This window comes from Schistocerca nitens, chromosome 9 (assembly GCF_023898315.1).
Source record: "Schistocerca nitens isolate TAMUIC-IGC-003100 chromosome 9, iqSchNite1.1, whole genome shotgun sequence".
Lineage (NCBI taxonomy): Eukaryota > Metazoa > Arthropoda > Insecta > Orthoptera > Acrididae > Schistocerca > Schistocerca nitens.
The window spans coordinates 420,205,451-420,231,281 of NC_064622.1; the positions used below are offsets into that span (position 1 = coordinate 420,205,451).

A 25,831-nucleotide genomic window follows, 5' to 3' on the forward strand; every position below is an offset into this window, starting at 1 on the left:
AATCTACTAGATAAAATGATATGCAGTATAGAAAATAGTTTTTGAGAAGCTTGTAACAATATCTTTCCACTATGTGTACTGGAAAATTTTTAAAATGCAAGTGAGGTAATTTTTGTGAGTTGGATATAAGTGTGTTTTTACTGAAATCACAAGCAGTACATGTTGGGCATTTCATGTTGTATGATAACATGCCAGATGAAAGAGTATACATTAATAAGAGCAATATTATTATTTATTGTTATTCATATATGGACCCAATAGGACCATGCGAGGTACAATCAATCAATGTCACTTTTGATGGCTGGCCTTTCTTTGTGTCCAAATTTGTTTCATCCTTTCAGAGTGTAATCTTTTTCTTTCCTCAGACCATGGGGTTCCATTCCATTTTCTAATCTCCCTCTTTTGTCTGAATGTTTTTCTGTATGTAACATCTCCCTTAGTTATATTGACTACTTTAACATCATCCTTAATTGCAGTGATCCATTTAATTTGCTCACTTTTGCCCTTACTTCTGTATTTGTTGAGTTTTACTATTTGTTTTGTCATTCTAGTGGGACCCATTCCATTAATGTGCCCATAAAATTTAAATCTTAATTTTCTCATGTCACTATTTATGTCCATGTATTCTTCTATTTCCTTATTACTTCTCAGCCTATGAGTTTCTCCATCAGCAATTTTGGTGCCTAATATTTTCCAAATAATATTTCTTCTTTCTTTTAAATTTCTTCAGTATTCATCTTTCTATTTAAAATTAAAGTTTCTGCTCCATAAGACATTCAGGTTTGATTACAATGGTTTAATGCCCAAGTTCACTGAATTTAGAAAGTGATTTTTTATTATAAATATGTTTTTCATGCCTCTAATGAGCATGTGATAGCAAATTTATGCCCTGAATGCATAAATGTTCATACCATATGGTATATGGGTAATACTTTTTGTAAATAAATTACATTGAAGATACACCAATAAATCTGAATAACTAATAACAGAAGGCCATTTCCCAGCAGCTCAGTTTATTTCACAACTGGAGGAAAGTAAAGAACTGTGGTTAATGTGAACTGGCCTGACTGTATTCAGTTTCTGGTAGTGACAATATAATCTGGTCATAAGTGCACTTAAAGGTCTGAAAATTATGGCTACAAGAGAATGTCTTGGAGGCTAGATTCTAGCTAAACATATTAGATTATGAAAGGGTAAATATCAGGTGTGTGCAATAGTTTGTATCAATGATGTAGCCATTAAGGGGCAGGGGAAGGTAGTTTCCCCTCTCTTCTTGCCTACAAAAAACCACCACAAATCAAACTTGCACCACATCTAACCAAGCAGACAGATGCCACTACCTGTCATGAATATTCATTAACAGAAAGTGTTCCCAGAATCTTTTACTGTGATATATCAAAACTATTTCATCATTTGTCCAGAAATTAACATTTACTGTCTTTCTGCCACAAACCTCTCTCCCCCCCCCCCCCCCACCCCTCAAGCCTAAAAATCAGATTTTGAGTATACACTTGCTTTGTACTTCATGACAGAATCAATGAAAGACTATGAGTAGCAACTGCGTATACAAGCATGAGAGTTTTGTGGAAGTCCTGTAGCATCATGACCAGCACTGAGTCAACACTGCTGTGAAACAAGTGAGCAAAGAGTTGAACTGGGTGCTGTTAACTGAAATAAAATCTCATATGTGTGCAGTGCCTGTCACCACAGGTGGGAGATAGGAATATTCTAAACATCAATGTTGACATGTAGCCTTGGCCTGCTCAATAACCATATATATGTCCAATCGAGCATGTATGGGACATCATCAGTTGACAAACAGCGTTATCCACAACCAGCATTAATTATCCCTATATTGACTCTGACCAAGTACAACAGACATGGAACTCCATTCCACAAACTGATATGCAGTAGCTGCACAACAAAATGAATGTACGTTTACATTCAACATTCTGGCAGTTATGTCAGTTATTAATGTATCAACATTTCACATTTGCAATGGTTTTTCTCATGTTTATATTAACCTGTGATCATGCAACATAATCACTTTAATATGTTACCTAGAAAAGTGTATTCCTGAAATTCCATTGCTCTGTAGTTATTATTCCTTGGTGTTGGAACTTTTTATCCATCAGTTGACTGATACTACCAGTTCCACAAAACTTATTTTATCTAGGAAGATATTGTGATTTACACAATCAAACAGCTTAGACAGGTCACAGAAAATGCCAACCTGTGATGTTATGTTGTATAATGCAAATAGGCCGGTGTGTTACTTTCTGTTGTGAGCTTTTGTTCTCCAAAAAAACTATTGTACACAGCCATTATTGAAAAGAAATTGTTTCACTACTATGATGGGCTCAAATTACTCCTATTAGGGTATAACTTTGCAGCTGTTTATGGCAGTTTATGCTTCATAATGCTCATTTGACTGAAACTAGTAGTGAAATGAATTGTGCAGGTGAAGTTCCATGATGAATTTTAACAATTATTTTCCAGCTGAATACCTCCACCTGCAAACATACATAGATTAAAAACATACCTGCTACCTGGGACTGATCATGTATAACCCCTCCATTTGAATCAACAATGATGTTATCCTGTTCTCTGGCCTGCTGTCCTGTCCCTCATGTCACTATGTTCCATATAGGACTACATTCCATATGGATTATGTCTGTTGTTGGAATGTTTTTTGATGTAAGGTGCACATTTATTGATTTTGAAATGACTTTCTTAGTCACCTTGCATCATTTTTGGAGTATGCAACTACTGCAGGATCTTTACGTGTTCTTGCCAACAGATACATTTCCCTTCTCCTTTCACATTATGCTTTAATTTGTCTAGTAATCCATGTTTCTTTACTTGGATGTTTAATGTCCTTTCTGATAATTTTACGAGGAAAGCTGTTTTCAAACAACAATATGACTTTATCACGAAATAAATTAAATTTTATTTCAGCATTTAATTCACTATAAATTTTATCCCAGGTCATGTGTTGTAAGCTATTTGTGGTGTCGATTTCATCAGCGCCAACATCGATATGCATTAACCTTTGGACTCTAAGAATTATCTTTGGCTGTTCCGCCATGTTCAGTTCAGTTATTTGTGATCCTTGTATGTGTTAAGGTTAATAAATGAACTATTGCTAAATGGGTGTGATTATTGGTGCAACCAACCCAGTAATCCTCCTCACTGGTGACCCCGAGTTGTATCATCTTCTGTTTTCGCCGTTTTACTGTGTCCGCGATCTCCACGTCTGTTATTTTTGCATGTATTACATCGACACAGCACTCGAACAATGACTTCAGCCCAGCGTCTCACGCCGGATTTTGTGATCGACATGCATCGTGTTGCAGGCGATGTACACCTGCCAGGACTGCAACACGATGCCTCTCACTCGATAATCCCCCCGATTTCACCAGACGTTTTCGAGCCTGCAACAATAGGTGAGGTTAGGAGTGCACATGACCCCAGCTATCAAACGCCTTTGTTCCCACCACATGTGCCCTCCCTCATCGACTGTGCAGTTACCTCTTATGGATCTCCGTGTAGTGAGGGACCAATGCCGATTTCTGCAAATGCTTCATCGGACAACTTACTACCGCCAAGACAACGATTTGCCATGCCACGATCCATGCAGTACCATGCAGATACCTGCCACGTGGCCGGAACTGCTTTGTTCACAGGTCTACCTCCTCAGCATCTGACCATGCCCGCGCCTGCCTCAGTTCAGCATCAGAATATTCCTCCTTACTTCGATACCTCGGCCTACAACAGGAAAAATAACTTGTTATCCATGCCTGACCTCCACCTCTGTCCCACTGCTACGCCTCAGTGTTTTGTGCCATGACATTCACCTTATCCGCACACCATTTTGAGTGGAGTGACTATGAACAGTGAACATTCACACATTCCATCCCACGTTTGACATCATTTCCCACACTCTGCTTCTGGACAGCCCACACCTCCGCAGCCTCCTGCAACGCAGGTGGCCCCAGCTCTGATCATACGTCAAGCTTTCTGTGGACTAACATGCATTCTCAAACTTTGAACTTTTTCTCACCTGTCGCTGCCGCGCCGGCACCAGTCGAGCTTCCGCTGCCATTCTCAGCACATCTCGGTGCCTCATCCATGTCAGTCTTCCGTGACACGTCAATCCAAACACACCCACAACGTTTTGAGCTTCCGCAACCGCAGTCGACACATTATGGTGTCTCACCTGCATCGGCCTTCCATGACGCGACGAACAGCCGTCATTGCCACGTCCCCTGGAGGCACACTCTCCTGGAATACTACAGCAACAAAAGCTCAATTCAGGCAGTGTCCTGACGAACTCAACTCAACCTGTTCTTCTGAACATTCTACAATGCTTACCGATGCTGTCACCGATTAATCCCGACAGAGCAACTACCTGGTTCAAAATTGTGGACGAAGTGTTTGACCATTACAAAGTCGATGAGTCAACCAGGTTTCTGTGCCTCATCACCCACCTGCACGACCAGGAGGACTTGATTGCTGACCTGGTCGACACCCTGCACTCATCCACCCACAACACTCTAGCCAAAAAGACAGTTCTATGTTGGCTTGCACGCTCAACTGAGGCAGCAATATGGCAAGTGCTTCACGTCGAGCAACTAGGCAACGACAAACCTTCCCAGCTCTGGGGACGGCTACGTGACCTGGTCAGCGCCAATCTACTCTCTGACACAGCTCTCCTCGTCATCTGGTCAGATAAACTATCTCCTCATATCCACTTTACTCTGGCTCAGAGGTCTCCTGAACCTGTTGAGCAAAGAATGACAATTGCTGACAAGCTACACAATACATCACTGTTCTATTTCGCCAGCCACTGCCTACCTGACAAGTCAGAGGTTCAGGCTCATCGCACTGCGGCCAGACGTGGTCTGGGCTGTACTGTGCCGACCATTCCACTCGCACTGGAAAGCAGTAAACAAGCAACTGGGACTTCACCGGCTCCACACACGGTGATGCCCCCTCCTGCAACTGAACCTGCTGTGGCCACCTAACCTCAGCCACCGCCACTGGCAACGAACTTTACGCAGGAAATCCAACCGCACTACCTGTATTGTTATTTCCACACACGGTTTGGTGAGGCAGCACGGAACTGCAAATCACCCTGCTATTTCCCAAATGCCAATTGCAGGTAGGTCCGGGTGCCACCTCCTGTGCACAACATGACAGGCACCCCCTAGTGCTCCATTCTGTCTGGGAACGACCAGATAATTGTGGACATCTTTACATTAAAGACATTTCATCAGGATACCTTTTCCTAGTGGACATAGGCGCCGATGTTTCGCAGCTGCCTATGTCCTTAGCATCGTCGAACATCTGCCCCCATCATACTTCACTGCAAACCATGAATTCAACTAAACTACAATGCTCGGGTTCAACTTCCCATGTTGTCTCAATCTCTGCAAACTGCAAACTCGAGTGGACTTTTTAGTGTGTGAAATTGATGAACCTATACTAGGCACTGGCTTCTTGTGACACCACAAACTTTCACCGGACCTAGTACGAAACACCATGTTTCATCATCCGTCCAAAACTTACTTACCCTGTGCTCCATCGAGCAAACCACCCCGTAACACATCGGTCTGGGCTCATCTCATCCATACATGCTCGTCTCTGTCAACAACATTACAAGAAACCAAGTGCCTTGTCGAGCTTGAACACGTCGCTTGCCTATGCAAGGAAAACTTCGAGCTCTCCTTTCAGCTCCACGAAACACAGCTCCAGCTCTCCTATGCAGCAAAGCAATTACAGACACTACATTAAGGACAAAGCAAGGTCAGTAAGTGCGCCGAGTATGCCTGCAATCCCAGCAATCGAGCCTCCGTGTGTTTACCTCCTGCTACCCCTCGCAACTGTGCTGTCAAGACTGCCATAACGTGTACTGACAGTTCCACAGGGCCACACCCTCCTAACATGGCATTGTTTGACACTCAGCTGAATACAAGTGAGCATGCGTGACGAGCGTCATGTGTTCAAATGGTTCTGAGCACTATGGGACTTAACATCTGTGGTCATCAGTCCCCTAGAACTTAGAACTACTTAAACCTAACTAACCTAAGGACATCACACACGTCCATGCCCGAGGCAAGATTCGAACCTGCGACCGTAGCAGTCGCGCGGTTCCGGACTGTGCGCCTAGAACCGCTAGACCACCGTGGCCGGCGTCACGTGTTGCCGAACTGATGGCCCCTACCACGCTCCTCGCAGACAGCACATCAATCTATGCAACTTCGGCTCCTGCATGCTGCCGTGCAACCGCCACTGACAACTCACACAGTGCACTCGCGCCAAGTGTTTTGTGCATGACCGTGTTGCCACAGGCCGCACCCTCAGACAATGAACTCACTAATGGCTCATGAGCACTACCGGGCTCACTCGACCATGGTACCACTGCTTTGCGCCGGCGGCCATCTTGTCACGTTGACTCCTGGGACACTTTACCGCCTCGGCTCCCGTCGGATCCGCTGAGTGGCTCCGAACACCACGACCACGCCTCGCATGCCCCACCCACCACACATTGTAAACAAACCGCCTCCTGTGCCACCGGCAACATTTCCATCGTCACCAACGGCATGGTTCACAAGCTTCACCTCACGCCAGGTCCCCAGATCTCCTGTAAACCACATTGACCTTGTCCCGAGCGCCTCTCCGAACTTAAAAATCAGATTTCTGAACTACTAAGCTCTGGCGTCATTGAACCTTCTGCCAGTAGCTGGTATACGCCCATACATATGACACCCAAGAAAGACGGGTCCTGGTGCATCTGCGGAGACTACCGTCAACTAAATACACATACAATTATGGACACCTACCCCATACCCAACATTGCCGACTTTACCAGTTCCCTCGCAGGTGCGACCACATTCTCTGTCATTGATTGCAAACGGGCCTACCACCAGATCCCCATGGCACCTGAAGACATCGAGAACACAGCAATCATCACCCCGATCGGGTTATTTCAGTTTCGATTCATGCCCTTTGGTCTGAAAAATGCAACACAGACCTGGCAACGCTTCATCAAGGAAGTGCTATTCAACCTAAAATTCTGCTTTGCAGATCTTGATTACATTCTTGTGTTCAGCTCCTCCGTCGAGGACAACATTCGACATGTGCAAACTGTTATGAACACTCTCGTGGCAGCAGGCATCGAGACCAACTGGGACAAATTGCATCTACATCAACCTGCTGTCACTCTTCTTGGTTTTTGGGTCTCTGCTGACGGCATTTCACTGCCCCCAGAGAAAGTACAAACAATACTAAACCTACCTAGACCTTCGTCGTTCAAAGAGCCCCGGCGCTTTCTGGGGAAAGTTAATTATGATCGCCTACATCTACCTCGGGCTGTGGAGATTCAGGCTCCACTGACGGACGCCTTGGCAGGCACTAACACTTCTGGATCTCGGCCCGTTCCATGGCCCCCTGCTATGACTGACTCTTTCACTGCCCTCAAAAATCTTCTTACCGAGGCCTGCACCATCGCTCATCCTCGTCCCAATGTGCAGCTTTTCATCACCACAGACGCGAGCGATACTGCCATCGGAGCTGTCGTTAGCGAGACAATCGACGGCCAGACTTCGCCTCTGCAGTTCTTCTCGCGCAAGCTCACCAATTCGCAACGGAAATATTCCGTGTTTGACAGGGAGTTGCTCGCGGTCTATGAAGCAATGAAGCATTTTAATACTGACGTTGAGGGATGCCCTTTCTTTGTTTTAACGGACTACAAACCCCTGGCTGCGGCCATTACGAACCCACCAGCTGACCCGCCTCCTCGCTGCTTCAGATACATGGACTTCATACCTCAGTTCACCATCGTTGTCAGACACATAAGGGGTGCTGACAATATAGTTGCTGATTTCCTTTCACGAGTCGATGCCGTCCATTCGCTGTTAGACATCTCTGAACTGCCTAACAACCGGCCGACGAGGGAACACAAAACCTGATTTCGGACTCTACTTCTTCACTACAATTCGTCCACACCACCTTCCTGGCATTTCTGGTGAGATCTTGTGCGACGAGAGTATGGGCTAGTTACGCCCCCTCATCCCAACCACGCTCCGTCGAGCTGTCTTTAACGCATTGCATAATTTAGCGCACTCCGGTGTTCGTGCGGCCACCCACCTCGTAGCGGAGTGCTTTGTGTGGAGAAATGTCAACAAGGACTGCCAGCAATGGGCACGCTCCTGCATCACGTGCCAACGCTACAAAGTACAGAAGCACACTTCACCGCCTCGGTGCCTTTTCGATCCCTCCTGGGCGTTTCCAGCATATTCATATTGACATTGTCGGCCCTCTCTCCCCCTCTAACACCTTTTGTTGTGTTCTCTCGTCTATCGACCGAACAACTTACTGGGTCGAGGCTGTCCCCCTCCCCAATATTATGGCAGAAACTGTTGCTCGAGCTTTTGTCGAGTCATGGGTATCTCATTTCGATGTCCAGCTATCATCACGACTGACCAGGATAGACAATTTGAGTCAGCCCTGTCCAACAGGATTTGTAACATTTGCAGCATCAGGCGCATCTGTACCACAGCACATCACCCGCAAAGGAACAGGCTAGTCGAGCGCTGTGACCGCACTTTCAAGGCAGCTCTTCGATGCCACGACTCTCTATGGATGGAGGCCCTTCCCCTTGTGCTACTCGGCATTCATGCGATTTATAAGGAAGACCTCAAAGGCACAACAGCTGAGTTCGTATACGGCCAGAACATTGTTCTCCCTGGCGAACTTGTGAGCCCTTCCGCTTCCCTCCCTCAGTCTGACTTACCTTCCTTTGTGGACCGCGTCAGACGCCACTTCATCAACCTCCATATCTGTCCACCCACCAGCCATTCTTGCCCTAAGGTTCACGTCCTGAAAACTGTGGACAATTGCGAGTTCGAAATGCTCTGAGATGACACTGTCTGTGCTCCCCTCCAACCTCCATATACCGGTCCACACCGAGTTCTCCAGCGCTCAGCCAACACTTATGACATCCAGATGAAAGATTTGGCTGTTACAGTCTCTCTCAACAGACTTAAGCCTTCTCTTCTACCCCTCTTCAGGCCATGACCACGCCAATCACTGTTGTGGTCCACGACGCTCCGACCACTCCCTCCACATCATACACACACTCCACTGAGTGACTTCCAGCTACAATTGTCGAGCTCTCCTTCGACCTCGCCCTCTACTCCGGTCTCACGCACTCTGTCAAGTGACCACATGCTCCCCATGTCGAGCTTACCTACAATCACGCCCTCGCCGTCTGGCCCTTCTCTGGTCCCTTCGACCTCTCTACCGTCGCCTGCCTTGCCCTGACGAGGTTTCTCTCGCCCCACACGTCTCGAACGTGCCCTCGCTTGAGGTGTTTGTGCCTGTCCTCCTGGACATAATCTATGACATCTCAATAATACTGGGCGATTATACACTGTTCATCGTGTGTTTCTCTTCATCCAGTGCTCGTGACAAAAACTCCGCCATTCCCTGCCATCTGGTGAAATGTGTTCCCCTCCTGCCCGATGTCGACCTGGACATGCTTCGTGTGTTCGCCACGCCCACCGGAGACATCGTCGTCATCACCCCGTTCCACCCGCAAACCACCAGCTTACCAGTCGCGGCACGACCAGCACGCCCAGTACGACGCCCGGCTCGCTTCAACAACTTACAGGTTTGGTGGCCGACCTTCCTTCACGACATATACCCACACAGCTCCCCAACGTATTACCAAGCGGGGTATTCTGACTACCCCGGGTTGATTTTTTCCCTATAATAATGTTATCTGAAGGGCCACATGCCTGTGGTTTCATGACTTTGTACTAAAATGATTGACGTTGAATTCACACTCACAACTGTCCAATTTTTTTGGCGTTATCATTGTTATTCATGTCATTTATTGGTGGGATTGTGAGACTACCCCGCTTGGTATGAAACTTCTTATTTTCTTATTCGTAGAGAAAGAAGGTTTTGGGAAATATATCTGTCATTCATTTTCTTTGTTGAACTGTGCCACAGATCCAATGTTTGTTATTGTTGCTGGTTACTACTGTTGAGTTGAATTTGATGTTCACTGTTGAGCTGACATTACACGAGTCAGTATTTCATCTGCAAGTAAGAATGTCCAAAGGACTTTCTAGCGAAGAGATCATGGAAATTCTATACAATTCTGATGTCAGTGATGATGAAAATGAATGGGACATTGATAATGAACTGAATGAATATATTGAACCTCTTGTCAAAGACCATATCATAGCATCAGATGAAGCTGATGATGAAATATCAGAAGACACTACACATTCACGTGAACGAGTAGAAGAAGAAGAAGAGGATGATGGTGGTGAAGAAGAAGAAGAAGAAGACACTGGAGATTTGTTTGTTTCTAGAAGTGGACTACAATTTTCTAGTGAACCAACAAAAGGTGGGTGGCGTCGATGTCGCAACATTTTTAATGTAACACCTGGCCCAGGAAAAACAATCAAAACAATAACAGAGTCATTTTTATTATTTATCTCACCGGAAATTGTGAGCATCATTGTAGAAGAAACGAACAGGGAAGCCAAACGAGTAATTTCTTTGTAGAATGAAGCTCATTCTTTGCACAAAACGACATGGAGAGATATAAATGCAACTGGAGTGTACGCTACATTAGCAATTCTAATAGGAGCTAGTTGAACTCATGGACATTGCACAAGTACTTTTGATCTGTGGGGAGGTAATATTGCCTTTTGGCAACCATTCTTTTGTGCTGCCATGCCAAGAAACCGATTTTTGTCCATACTGAAATTCTTGCGATTTGACCACATACAAGCCATAAGGGTAGTGTTCGACAAATTTCAGTCTAACTTGTACAATAACTTCTATCCTTATGAATACGTGACTATTGATGAATGATTAGCAACGTACCGAGGAAACTGCCCTTTTAGGGTTTATATGAAGAGCAAGCGTGGCAAGTATGGCATTGAAATTTGGGTTTGTGCTGATGTGAAGACATCTTACTTATTACGGATCCAAATTTACAGAATGGTGGACAGTACTCAGGAAGTGAATCAAGGACAGAGAGTTGTTTTGGATCTGATGTAACCATTTCTGAATAACGGTCATGGTGTAACAACTGATAATTTTTTCACCAGTTTTCTGTTGGTTGCTGAACTACTAAAATGAAACATGACCTTGCGTTCCAATAAGAAAGAGATTCCAAAGGAATTCTTGCCACACAGAAAGAGAGAAGTTCACTCTTCAACGTTTGGTTTCACAAATGACTAGACCATAGTTTCCTATGTTCCAAAGAAGGGAAAGGCAGTAATACTACTCTCTACTCAGCATAGTGAGAGCCAAGTGAGTGGTAAAGAAAGTTAACACAATCCCGAAATGTGTGTGTGTGTGTGTGTGTGTGTTTTGGGGTTTATGGGCGCTCAACATCGAGGTCATAAGCGCCCTGACACACATTAAAAGGAACGAATGTGGACAGACCTAAGAAAACTGAAGCACACACGCAAAGAAAGCAGGAAAAGAAAGAAAATGCTATATAAGAAAGTAAAACCGAAGGAAAGAGAAAACATAGCAACAAGAATGCCACTGAAATTGTCACTGGCTGGCTACTTACATAAAATATGGGCGAGCTTGTCACACAGTGAGCAAATTAAAATCCTCTCCCTAAAATGTTTGTAAAAACATTTGACATGGCACAGAACTTTAAAACTTTAACCAAATTCGTCAGAGTGTTGCCTAAAAGAGTTGGCAGGTCCACTGGCCAGTCAGCTGCGGCCCGCTGGTCAGAAAATAAAACGCAATCCAATAAAACGTGGCGCACAGTGACATGGACGCCGCAAGCACCACACATTGGAGGGTCTTCTCGCCAGAGCAGGAAGCCATGCATCATAGGGCTGTGGCCTATTCGAAGCTGAGTGAGGAGAACCTCGTCCCGTCGATGGGGTTGAAAAGAAGTACACCACACACGCGTTGTGGGCTTGACTAGACGGAGCTTAATGTCAGTCACTTCCAGCCACTCATCCTCCCACCGACACATGACTCATGAGCTCAACAGCGAGGTGAGTGCGTGCAAGGGGATAGCACACTGAGATACGTGTGGATCATACTGCACTACAACAAAACCAAAGGTGCTGTAGATAATGGGGACAAAGTGACAAGAGAATACAGTTGTGTTAGAGGAACAAGGTTGTGGCCACTAAGAATCTTCTTGGAAATGATAGATATTGCATCAATGAATGCATATATTCTGTACACTCAAAGATTTCCTGAATGCCAGAAGAATAACTGAAGCCGACGTAAACTCTTCACAACTGAACTGGCGTTTGGACTCAGCAAAGATGCACTGAAAGCTTGTGGTATTACAATTCCTACAGCAGTGATCCAGACCCAGTGTTCCAAGTTACCAACGCCACAATGACGTCTAGATTGCAAGAGAAACGAAGATCGGAAAACAAGATTCTTTTGTGTAACGTGCAAGAAACCTGTTTGTAATATACACAGAGAAGAAACTGTTACTGTGAAGTGCATGTGGTGCAAAAATGTACTTCATTGAAAAGTTGAAACAGGTCTTGTGTTATTTTACTGCAGTAACTGTTGAGGTACATAGATTATTAATTTTCTGTTTGTTGAGTACTGAATTTAGTAAAAGATATAAAAAATGTTTTGTACTTTGTATCTGTGATCTGATGAAATACTTCTAATAACCTGAAAAGCTGTTTTCAATACTAAATAAACCCATTCAATGGAAATAACGAAATCTGAGAACAAATATTACAATAAAACACAAAACTCTTTTGGGGTCATCCAAATACTTTGTAAAATAGAGGTGTGAAAAAGCTTGGTAACGGGAGGGTTAGTAAATGAACTATTGCTAAATGGGTGTGATTATTGGTGCAACCAACCTGGATATCCTCCTCATATTCTTAAAATTTGTTGTCTCAGAGTCATTAATTATTCTAACTGATTTCCACTGAGGAGAAGAAACTCTGTAAGGCACTACCATGCGTATCTTAACTAACTGTGCATCATTATCATAGAGTGTACAGTTATTTTCTTGCTCTGAGCTTCATCAAAGAAAACATTATCAATTATCAAACATTATTCTCCTGTCTTTATGCAGTCATTTTGGAAATTTAATTACCGATATCAAACTATGAATACAAATAAGGAATCCATATGCCCCACTAACAGATCAAAATTGCCCAGTAGAAATCTGTATACAGTTACAATTAAGGATGAACTATTATGCAGTATTATTGCACAAACACTCACTTCCACATGTTGCTTTCTATAGGATCTACTCATTTCAAAGTTTTTGCACTTGTGTTCTGCCTTTATATAATTATGTAGAATCTTATCCTTCATGCACATTAGTTCTACATAAGTAAGATGCCAGAGTGCAGCCTTTATATATAACTGCTTTAACTGTGATGTCATTTAGTGTTCAGATAGGCACAAAACACAGCTCTCGCTAACTTTTTGAAGCAGATGAAGATCCATTTTACCTTATTACTCAGTCCTCTAATGTCCTGATGAAGAAGCTAACATTATTTTTCTATGCATTGTTAAACATTTGCATTGATGGACTGTTCCATGAGTTCTTGGCAGAGTATTTTATACATTATGAATGAAAACACATATGACACCAATGTAATATTTTACAATATTGTATAATACTAGTTACTTCTTTCACAACAGGTTGCCTGACTCTTTCGCTAACTTAAAACGGTACCCCACTGACACTAATAAAAACGGGATTTTGCTTTGCATGATTGTGGCACCTTGTGCGTAACTTTCAAGGTCAGCCAATTTATCTTTTCTCTTCTTAGGTTAGACCATGTTTAGTACATCAATGATATTATGTAAAGAATTGATCGGTACTCTCCTTATAGTGGAGATGTTGTGTCACAGACACAACAAAAAGACTGCTAAGCAAGTAATCTTAAAGCCAAAAGGCCTTCTTCTGAATTACACAACATGCAGACACACACACACACACACACACACACACACACTCAATCAATCAATCAATCATGCAAATGCAACTCTGGCCTCAGCAACCAGAGACAGTGGTCGTGAGTTTTGGTGTATTGTGTTTGCATATGTGTGTGTGAGTGTGTGTTGTCCAGTTCTGAAGAAGGCCTTTCGGCCAGACACTTACTTGTTTGGCAGTCCTTTTTTGTGCCTGTCTGAGACTTAACAACCCATTATATGTTAAGTAGCAATCTCCCCTTTGTTTAATGTTGGAAAATCCAGGATGAAGTAATCAAAATATTACGAACAAGAGTGCAGTAACTCACTGCAAATAGCCGAGATTCTGAGTCACATATGGGCTCAACAAAAAGTCTGACAGCAAGTAATCTTTCGGCCAAAATGGCCTTCATCAGAAACAGATGACATACATGCACGCAAACAATCATACAAATGCAACTCTCACACACATATGACCACAGTCTCTGGTTACTGAATCCAGACTGTCAGCTTCAGCAGCTAGGGTTCATGATCATGTGTGTGTGAGATGCTGACCAGATGGGTGCTGGTCGCTGGTCCTATGATAATTATTTGGTGGCACCTGAAGAGGAAATTTTAAGCTCCAAAATTAGTTGTGAAATAAATTAAGAAAATTACTGGCAACTGAAGTGCTATAAATGTCGTTGCAATGATGGAGGAGGAACAAAAGATGAAGAAGTTGTCTCCAAACAAAGAAGAACACTGGTCGATCTACTGTCAAGATTATATTATATTAAAATGTAAATGGACAGATAAAAAATCTACTCTCCAAGCAGTGGCAGGGAAATACATGAACAAAAAGATTTAACTTTCACAAGCTTTTGGAGGCAGTGACTCCTTCTTCTGGCGGAAGAGTTGAAGGGGAAGGAAGAGGGGTGAAGGGAAAGGACTGGAGAGATTTAGGGGAAGGGGTACAGTTTAGAAAAGTCATCCAGAAACCTAGTTCTGGGTGACTTTTGTAAACTGTACTCCTTTCCTGTTTGCCTTACATAGCACCTGTAATGCCAGTTTTATTCCAGGCACCACTCTGTCTGGAAGGTGAATCTAGATCAAGAAGTGATCACCAGTAAAAGTCATCAATCACTTTCCAGTGAGCAGTGTGTATGTGGGATGGGGAACACACAGAAAGATAAAGAGGAATGAATGACACTAATGCATTGCTGCAGTGAATGCTCCACCATCTGTTCAGGGCTGTGTTGTTTACGAAAATAGTCACTCCTTCTTCAGCCTTCTTTGTCCTAAGGTCATATTTTTTGTGCTAGCCACAACCATGTAGTCCAAGGGTGTCATATAGCTTAAAATGTATCTGTTGAAATCTTACGCACTTTGGTCTTCCCTGATCTAATAGTCATATACCCACCACATGTGCCCAAAACCAATTGATTTCCCACTGTAGTATGAAAGCCGCCTTAGCAGTGAGGTTTTTCTGCTGTTTTCCCATTGTTATTCCTCCTTGATGGGGAGTTTGCAACGAGGGAGGGTGAGAGGAACTTGCTGATCTCCAAGGCAGACATCAACATTGATACCACCTAGGAAATGGTCATCATCTGATTCATCAGATAGGATGAAGATCGCATAGCCTGATGATTTTGGACCAGTTTTTTCTGGACTGTTGTTTTCAATTCTCAGGTTCAAGTTTTGGGACATTGGTAAGGCTGTTTTAACAGATTTTTTTCTGTTTCTCTTTGCCACGAAGGTGTATTATTCTTCCCAACAATGTTCTGCATCCACCATTGGTTCAGTTGTAAGTGGAAGCTTTGAGGCTACATATATAACTGTAGATTGCGCTCTGTTCAGCCGTCAGTGTCTGGTTGCCACTACAAGTCATTTGTACAGGCTGGTACAGTTTTGAGATGGACTTCACTGAAGCAGGTGGCTGTGTGGCCTTATGTCTTCTTCACCTCAAAGTATGAGATGCGTTGGTAAACTTTAGCTACTGTATTCTGTTCTCTTCTTGGAATGATATTTTCCTTCCTCCAAAATGAATGGTAGTTTACACACATGTGTTGCGTATTCATTTAGGACATCATTCACAGTCAGCTGAACCACATGTTCTGCATATAACCTGACCTTTGCAAACCATGGTTGTGTGATGTGTTGACATTTAAAGCTGCACTTAACATGAGGCACACTTGACAGCAAAAACAGTGGGCAACTGCTGAATACAACCAATGTAACATAGCTATATTGCAGCTCCTCTGAACATCAAAATCCTGTGGGGTACAGTCTTCTGACTATACACAATAACTACCGCAAGAGATCACTGGATGGCACTGTTCATTATGGAAGTCAATCAAGATGTAAACTAATGCCGTGATACAACAAATATTAGAACACAAGTTATGAAACAATAGAAAATCCATGATGGAATGTAACAGTATGTGTGGCTTCAGCTGCCAGAGGCTGTAGTCATGTGTGTGTGTGTGTGTGTGTGTGTGTGTGTGTGTGTGTGTGTGTGTGTGTGTGTGTGTGTGTGTCATATATTTTCAACAAAGGCCTTGTTGGCCAAAAGCTTTTATTGTGACAGTGTCATGCTTATCTTTGACTCACCATCTCCACTATATGGTGAGAGAAAAAAAGTTGTTATAGATGCGACAGTCCCTAATGCTTTTAAATTAAACTTCTTTAGAATACGTGACACTTCAGCAGTATTATCATGCTCATTAAATGACATAAGTTATTGTTCGTGATATGATTTGAACCCACTGTTAACTAAACAAAGCTTGTATGTCTGATTGAGACTCGACTAGGCATAAAGATGCATACACTATTGAAGCGTTCACCAGTATTGGTTTACAAGGCTAAATGTCCAGACCTGGAGATAAATGGTAATACATTTCACACTGCACCGGCAACCCCATGATGCTTTTATTGGGCCAGAGAAGTAACCACAGAAAGTATGTAATAAAGTGCAAAACCCATGAAGTGAAGTTGTGGTGATGGACGAGGAGTAGAACTCAGTACCTATATGAATTGATCAGGTGTCAGATATTAAATGTGTTCACCAATAGCATGATACTGGTACCTGGAATGACAATACAAATGATTTTTGCGTCGCGGGTATTCGAACCTGGTAGCTTTCACTACTTTCTTGTAACTACAAAGAAACATGAAATGTTTATTGTCTCTTCACCAGTAGCGAGATGTGCACATTTTCAGGTAGAGGTAACGCAACTTATTGTTCTGTGCTGCTTGGGACTCCAACCCTGTGCATATAGTCATTGTTGACCCCACATAAAGAGGTGTCAGCTGCCAAATTGAAAATACTTTGGACAATGATTAAAGTAATTAAGTAGGGGTTCACTGTAAATTAGTGAATAAACTATGTGGTTGTAATCCTTCCCTACCTGGGTGTAATGATTCTTTGTTTCTTGGTCCACTCATTTCTACATCTTTCTGGTCTCGGCATTCTGTCTCAGCTTGGTCACCCAACACCTACGTCTTTCCTGTCCAACGGTTCTGTTCCAGGATGGTCATCCAACATTTACATCTTTTCTGTCCTAGAATTCTCTCTGTTTTGGTCATCCATCTTCCACATCTTTACCACTGTATAAGTTTCTGCCCTGAAGGATACTTAATCATTTGTTGAATAACACATTTATAAGCACTGTATACAGCGTACGATGAAAGTAGATGATGTTTAAAAGTTATTTCAGAAATATTTGATGCAAAATTGTCTTATATATGCTTGGGGGATCAATAATACTGATGAGATTTGTGCCAATAATGGCAAGATATCTTTGATTCTACTGTCTGAAGTTGAGTGTGCAATCAGCTAATAATATAGCAGCTGCAACAGTAAATTTACTATTGTTCTGAAAGAAATAAAATCAGTTTATCACAATGTGTCAGTGTTCATAACGATATATCAGTACCTTGCCATTCATGTTAGAATAAATAATTTTGTGATGAAATAAAAGTGTTACCTAAAGTAGGATAACAAGAAGCATTTGTTATAAAAAAAGACAATCAGGCACAATGAGAAAGAAAAAAAATAATTTTAAAAGTAAAACAGTCTCATTACCTAAGCTAATGAAATGTAATATACAAGCTTTTGGCTTTTAAGTAATAGAGAGAGATGCTGTGTTAGATAATGGAATTGGTTTATTGCTGTAGATGTGATTTTGTATAGCCAGTTTTGTAAAAAAGGAACACAGCATGGATATTTATCATTAAATGATTATATGATGATGTAGCAATGTGTCAATGGCAATGGAGTAAGAAATCAACAAAATGCTGTGACATAAATGAAGTGACAAAATATGGTAAATATGATTTATATTATATACAATAGTGACAACAAGGATCCATGACATTATCCAGTCTTTATACTATTTCGTGTTTGCCAATACACTCTTTCAGCTGACAAGGTTTGTTAGGAAAAGTAATGAATGAAAACACAGGCATAAGCAAATAATAAAGTCAACTACATGAAGGTAAATATGATTACAATATGGTAAATTATCTATGTGAGTCTAGGTAATGTTTGGTACTGTATATGTAATTCATGGAACTTTACATAATAAATTGAATGAAATAATCTCCGACAGATTGTTAACTAAATACTACTACATAGTTTACTTTCTATGATGTTGAAAATTTCCAATTTATATCTTTGGTACTAGCAGTTTCATGTAATCATGCACTGAAAGAATATATGTTCTGATAATTGGCCAATTACAGTATATGAAGTATGTGTGGGTGTTCTGATAGAAACGATTTTAGTAAAAATCATAATTTCCAAAAACAATGAGTAAAGTTTAATAAACCAGTAATTTTTAGTTTAAATGAAAGAGACTTGAAGAACAGCTTCCGCATCATTTTGAACCCATTTATCCATAATTTTGTGCCACTGGCCATGGTGTGTTGAATACATTGATTCGTGTCAGATTAACAAAGTTAAACGCTGTGAAGTGTGGCGAGCATTTTGATCAGAAAAACTGACAAAGGCTGGGAGAATGGTGTGCTGACTCCACACACCTCCATATATGCATTGGACAATGCCTTTGGGCTGATGTTGCTACAGTGGTTGGTTGGTAGTGTTGGGTCTTCCACAGCATGTTCAGACGGAGTTTAGTTTTTCTTCATTATTTTGTAAAAAGCTTTTATATATAACTGAAATCTTGTATTTCATACATAATTGGATTTTAATCATTTCGTAAAGGCTTAGAAGTATGGTGTATTGCTTTACTAATACAGGGTGTTTTTTGTATTTCTCCATGTTCTCCATGTATATGTGTGCTGAGAAAAAGTGAAACTGAGCACACTGACAGCAGTACCTCAGCCAAAGTTTGGGCCTTCAAAATGAGTGGACATAGTTCACTATGAAGTGTACATGTGAAGAGCTTTCAGCTGAACATTAAGCCATATAAAATAAAAAAATGTCAGCAAGAATTTAAGGAAAATAGTTATAAAATAAATCTTCTTTTCTTCAAAATTTGTATTATGTTAATATATATGTTTGTATACAAAACAGTACAGTACCTATGTAGATTTAGTATAATGATGATGAAATATTGTGGTATTGTACTACACATATTCTCAATGTTTTGGATGTTATGTAATGTAGCATCGATAGTTATGACGCCACAACATAGGTGCACGCTCTCGTAAGTTGGCACTATGAGAAAAGACTAACTATGCCAACAATGCCAACCACAACGCCCTCTGGCCAATGCTGTGGAGCCCAGCGAGTGCCGTATTGATTTCTGGCACTTTTTCATCAAGAGCAGATGGCCTGGAAATATCGCTTCTGCTACCGAATGGGTTAGCTTTCTATTGAGACTTTGTATTAGTTACGTTTAATTAGAGTATGGACAGCAATGAGTATTTGTTAGTTTTGAGATTATATAGAACAGTCATCCTAACTTCACAGGATTAGACATGGACTATGGCTTCTCACCTATGTGCTCATCCTATCCAAAGTTATGTATGCATTTGATATTTATTTGTGTTTTTGACTCTATTAAAAGTGTTGAAGTTACATGCAGTACTGAAGTGCTTCAGTTCTCCTGCTCCTACTCACTTCCTTCACTCTCGGCCTATATTACAGAAGCAGTTCACAAGAGCAGACCCATGCACTGCCTATTCAGGAGGGATACAAAAAAAGTGGCTATGAGTATGGGATAATTTTTTTTTCTCCTCTTACCTATGTTTTTTGTTTGGCACTGCTTTATCTTTTTTGTGCTATCTCTGTGTGACTGAGTGAATGTGTGGTCCCACTCTTCGCTCTAAGAAATTATTTTGTGTCAGTGATGACTTCGCAACAGGAACAGGCTTCACTGTCTAATATTGTACGATTTGAGGCTCAGCAAATGACGCCGCTGCTTGCTGCTGTGAATGGACTTGTCACACTACAAACTGCAGCTGCCTCAGCACCTCCGATGCCCCCACCTGTGCCACAGATGACGCCTTCGGTGCCGCCATTCCGTGCCTTCAGTCCGGGCTCTGAACGCTGGCCAGAATACATCGCCCAGCTCGAGGCTCAACTCGTCGCATACAACATACCAGGTACAGAGCATCTTGCCTTTTTCATTACCAACGTTGGTGTTATGTTATACCCTGCACTCACAAAATTGTTTCCCACCACCGACCCAGAAACTAAAAATTTCACCAAAGTGATAGCAGCTTTAAACTCCCACTTCTGTGACATTGTAAATGTGGTGGCTGCATGCTACAAATTTTTCCATCTCCTGCATGGTCCTAATCAGTCAAATAATTCATGGTCAGCTGACCTTCAGGGACTATGATTGGATTTTGACTTTAATTGATCCTGTGGACTCGCCTATGTGGATATTTGATTCAGGATGCTATAGTGCAGAATGTGACGGATCACCGCATCCACGAGCAACTCCTAAGATTTAAAAACCCATCTTTGCAAGAAGTAGTAGACTTGCTAGACAGACAAGATACGTTACATATGGCTACTTCCAGATTCATTGTGATCTCGGGTGTGTGTACTGTTGGCGAGGCACAACACACGTCCTCCCGCCCTGCCCCGGCACAGGGAGCCACGCCGTGCCGCTTGTGCACAAGTAAACAATTTTCCAACCAGGCACCCACAAAGCAACTGAAATCTTATCTGAATTGCTTTCTTGCCCACCCACAGGACAGGTGCCCATCCAGTCATGCACAGTGTTATTTTTGCAATAAGAAAGGACATTTGCAAGCTGTGTGTAGTAAGAGACACTCTAATTCTCAGACTGTTTCACATTCGCGTGACTCATGTGGGCATAACTGCAATGGAAACTGCCATGATCATAGTTCCCATCATCAGTTTTGTGTTAGCAGAAGAGCTGACATCGTATTATGAGTGGAGGCCGAAATGCACACGTTTTAGCTCACGCAGGCTGGTGTGAGGAGGGAAGAACTATAGTGACGTGAGGTCTGGAACATGACAAGGAACGATAATTCAGAAAGCGGACACAATTAGTTTGATACTTAACTTTAATCCATTAATGATGAACGTCGCTCTTGATGGTACATGAGACACAATATTATCTGTTCAGAATACATTCTTGAAGATAGTTCTTATAGTAACTGAATATGGCGCCTTGCTAGGTTGTAGCAAATGACGTAGCTGAAGGCCATGCTAAACAGTCCTCTCTGCAAATGAGAGCGTATGTAGACAGTGAACCATCACTAGCAAAGTCGGCTGTACAACTGGGGTGAGTGCTAGGGAGTCTCTCTAGACTAGACTTGCCGTGTGGCGGCGCTCGGTCTGCAATCACTGATAGTGGCGACACGCGGGTCTGACGTATACTAACGGACAGCGGCAGATTTAAAGGCTACCACCTAGCAAGTGTGGTGTCTGGTGGTGACACCACAGTCAGCCTATCGACATTAATGCCATTTTTTAAAAGCCTTCTGCTTCACGTGCTTCTACAGCTCGTAGTGTGCATGAACAAGTTTTGCCAGACCCTTCCTCTCGCATTCAGCATGAGGCGAATGAACTTTTTGTGACTTTGAACATTTGTGGATGTTCTATTCATATGCAGCTGTACACTGGTGTGTCTGTTTTTTTATCAACTGATCAACGTATGACTTGCTTGGTTTGTCCCCACTTCGTCGTTCGCATTCCATACTGACTGCATTTCCTGGACAGGAAATCTCAATGCTAGGCGTGTGTAGTTTGCAAGCCATGTGTAGTGCAATGATGATAACTGTGTCTTCTCATGTGCTCCACTCTAGTAATGCTCCAATCATTTTTGGCATGGATGCATTTGAACTTTTTAGTCTTGCATTTCAGGACAATGTACTTTGCTTCAAAGCTTGTGACCATGCAGAAAGTGTGGCTACACTATGTGATGATTTTGCTGAACTCTTTTTTGAGGGGCTTGGTTATGCCATGGACTTTGCAGTGCATATTGTAGTTAGAGACAATAACATGCCTATTTTCCAGCGCGTACACCTGGTACCTCATGCACAGTGTGTCGCCGTGGCTGCTAAACTTTAGCATTTGCAAGACAGTGGTGTCCTTCAACCTGTTTCTGCTTTGCAATGGGCTTCTCCTATAGTGTGTGTGAAAAAACCAAATGGTCATCTCAGTATTTGTTCTGACTTTAAGTCTACAGTCAATCCCCAGATGGTGGTAGCTTCAGTTCCCTTATCATGCGCTGAAGACATTTTTGTTAAGCTTAGTGCAGGTAAATTCTTTTCCAAGATTGACTTTTGGGTTGCATACTTTCAAATTCCACTCAACCAACAGTCGTGACGATATTTTGTGATCAACACCCACCTTGGAGTGTTCAAGTTTCGCCGCCTTCCGTTCAGTTGTGCTTCAGCTCCTGCATTTTTTCAGTTGTACTTGCAGCAGTTGTGTGCCAATCTCCCTGGTTGTTCCAATTATATGGACGATATTGTGGTATTAGGTCACACCCCTGACGAACATCTGCAGAATTTGTGTGCCTTACTTACTGTACTTTTGCAGCCAGGACTCAAATGTAACAGAGACAATGGCAAATTTTTTCAAGCTGAGATTCGATATTTAGGACATATGATTAACAGACAGGGTATCCACCACTCACCATCACATCTCCATGTGGTTAGGGACTTGCCAGCACTCAGGAATGTGAAAGAACTTCAGTCTGTGTTAGGCAGAATTACATATTATGTTTGGTTTGTACCAAATGCAGCGCACATTGCAGGACCTTTGCATCGCCTTCGGTGTAAGAACGTTCCTTTTGTTTGGTCTTCAGACTGTGACGCTGCTTTCCACAAGCTCAAATCTGCTCTGTTGAGTGATCGCTGCTTGATTCCTTCTGATCCCTCCAAACCAGTTGTTTTGGCTGTCGATGCATCTTCCCATGGCATCGGAGCAGTTCTGTCGCACCGCATTACTTCTGTTGATCGCGCGGTCGCTTTTGCGTCTAAATTGCTCAATTCTGCCCAGCAAAACTATTCTCATATCCAGAAATAGGCTTTAGCTATTGTATATGGAGTGACCAAGTTTCATGATTTATTGTACGATCGCAAGTTCTATTTGGTCACCGACCATATGCCTTTGACGTCGTTGTTTCACCTGTCAAAGCCAGTTCCAGTCCATACTGCACAAAAGTTGCAATGTTGGTCTTTGTTTTTGTCTAACTACAATTATGAAATTTTGTTTTGGCCTACAGCCAATGCTCTGTCTCATCTACCTTCTGTTTCATCTGTTTGATTCTTCCGAATTGCCTAGCATGTTCATTGATTCGCAAAATAAGGATTTCAATGATGGTTTTCTGGTGGATTTTTGTCGCATTGCTTCCATGACAGCCGCCGATGCTTCCTTGCAGATTGTTTTGCAGTATATTCGAACTCAATGGCCTCTGTCTGCCATGTGGATTAGTAATCCACTTGTTCGATGTTACTTTGTGGAACATCTCAACTTGTCTGTACACCATGAAGTTATTTTGGTACGAACTGACACTGATCAGTCTTGTGTGGTTGTACCTCATTCACTGCAGTTGGAAATCCTCCGTTTACTGCACGTCATTGGGGTATAGTGCGGACGAAGCAATTAGTGCGTCGTCACTGCACTTCGTTCGGTGTTAATAACCAAATTGAGAATTTGCTTGCTAATTGTCGCTCTTGCGCGGAGCACCAGTCTGCTCCCTGCCAGTGCTGTTCCACATGGCCGACTCCTACTGCACCTTGGCAGCACGTTCATAATGATTTTGCAGGTCTTTTCTGGGACACCTGCTGGTTAATACTCATTGATGCTTACAAAAACTTTCCTTTTGTTGTACCTATGTCTTGTAACACATCTGCCACAACTATTCGGACCTTGACGTCTATTTTTTCCATTGATGGCCTTCCTGAAGTCATTGTCTCTGACAATGGCCCTCAATTTGTGTCCTCCAAGTTTTAAGTGTTCTGCACAGTTAATCGGATTCGCCATCTGACCTCCGACCCATTCCACCTCCAGTCCAACAGCAAGGTTGAACACTCTGTGCATAAGTTTATGTCGCCGTTGAACAATTTGCTTGCCACACACTTTTGCAAGCCTGCGCTATGGACTTTCTTTGCTTCATATTTCTCCCAGCTGCATGGCACCTGTTCCCCAGTGGAGCCACTGCATGGCTGCACACATTGGTTGCTATTGCAACTGTTGCACCCGCCACTGCACGCTCCGATTGCTTCGCCTTGTTATGGCTGGGCGCCACATGATTTGGTTTTCTGTTGTGTTTTTTCTGTCAGGCAGCACTGGGAGCAGGGGCGCATTCTTCGCCAGCTTGGCCGTGCCTTGTTTGTGATTTCTGGTCCCTCTGGCACTGTCAAGCAATGCCATAACCAGATCCATTTGTGACGTCCTCGGTTTTTTGCTGCTGGTTCTTTCCCGGCAGAATTGGATTCTCCGCAGCTTCCGCTGCAACAGCCCATGACTCAACTGACGGCGGCTCCGCTGCTCCTGCCTATGGTGCGGGTGCCCCTGACTGCGCCGCTGATCTGGTCTGCTGCACTGGGCGGGCGCCTCTCGTCACCGCCATGGCCCCACCTCCAACTGCCATTGCTGTCGTGTTACTTCGTGGTGCCTGAGCCGATGGATTCTGACGTTGACGTCACGCCGCCACTGTCACCCATGGAAGTTGTTGCTCCGACTCTTTGTCTGAGCATACCCAGTGGTGGTGCGCGTCGCAGGCAGGTTTTGCAAAGGACATTTTCCTCTCCCCCTTGCAAGCAATTCAGAGATGCAGGTGGCAGCCATCCCTGCAATTCAGCTGTCCGCCCCCTCAATTGTGGTGCGCCTGGGACCCTCCCCCCACTGTTAGAAGCCCTATTCCATGACGGTGCACTGTTGCAGAAGTTTATAAATCAGTGTTGATGTAACACTGGTCTCAATGACAGACTGTGAAGGAGTGGGCTGGGTTTTGATCATGTGGTGTTGTGCAACATGTCACCTGTGAAGTAGTGGCCATGTTGACTGAGCTCCAAGGCAGCTCCAGACCACTGCAATACAAGTGGTATGCCTAGGAGGGCAAAGAAATTAATTCTGTTTGTTGATGTCAAATTGTTCTAGTTCAAGTGTTTCATTATGTTCTTGGTTTTTGAATCTATTATGCTTGCAACTTGGAAGTAACTGAAGGTATTTTCTGACGAGATGTTTTTGGATAACTTACTTGTGGTAGAAATTATAACACTGTGGTTGCTTAATGTATTATTGAAATTTATGAGCCTAATCATGCAAACCACACAAGGGTATTTAAAATTTTAATTATTTTACCACTGTTTTGCTGGATTGTAAAGTTTTGCTTTACGAAACTGGAGTGAGTTGTTTTAAGCATTTTAAAGACAGATAGAAGATCCAAGTTATTGGGGATGATTCTGAAAGATCAAGATATGTGTGTAA

General features: G+C 42.8%; 1 protein-coding gene across 1 annotated transcript in view; it reads left to right on the forward strand.

The window, feature by feature from the left end:
* LOC126204286 (numb-like protein) overlaps positions 1–25,533 on the forward strand; it is a 434,856-nt gene extending 409,323 nt beyond the window's left edge. The window contains exons 3-5 of the mRNA XM_049938673.1: positions 20,310–20,514; positions 24,828–25,109; positions 25,502–25,533. Coding sequence (XP_049794630.1) covers positions 20,310–20,514; positions 24,828–25,109; positions 25,502–25,533 — 519 coding nt within the window. The remainder of the gene's footprint in view (positions 1–20,309; positions 20,515–24,827; positions 25,110–25,501) is intronic.
* Positions 25,534–25,831: the final 298 nt, after the last annotated feature.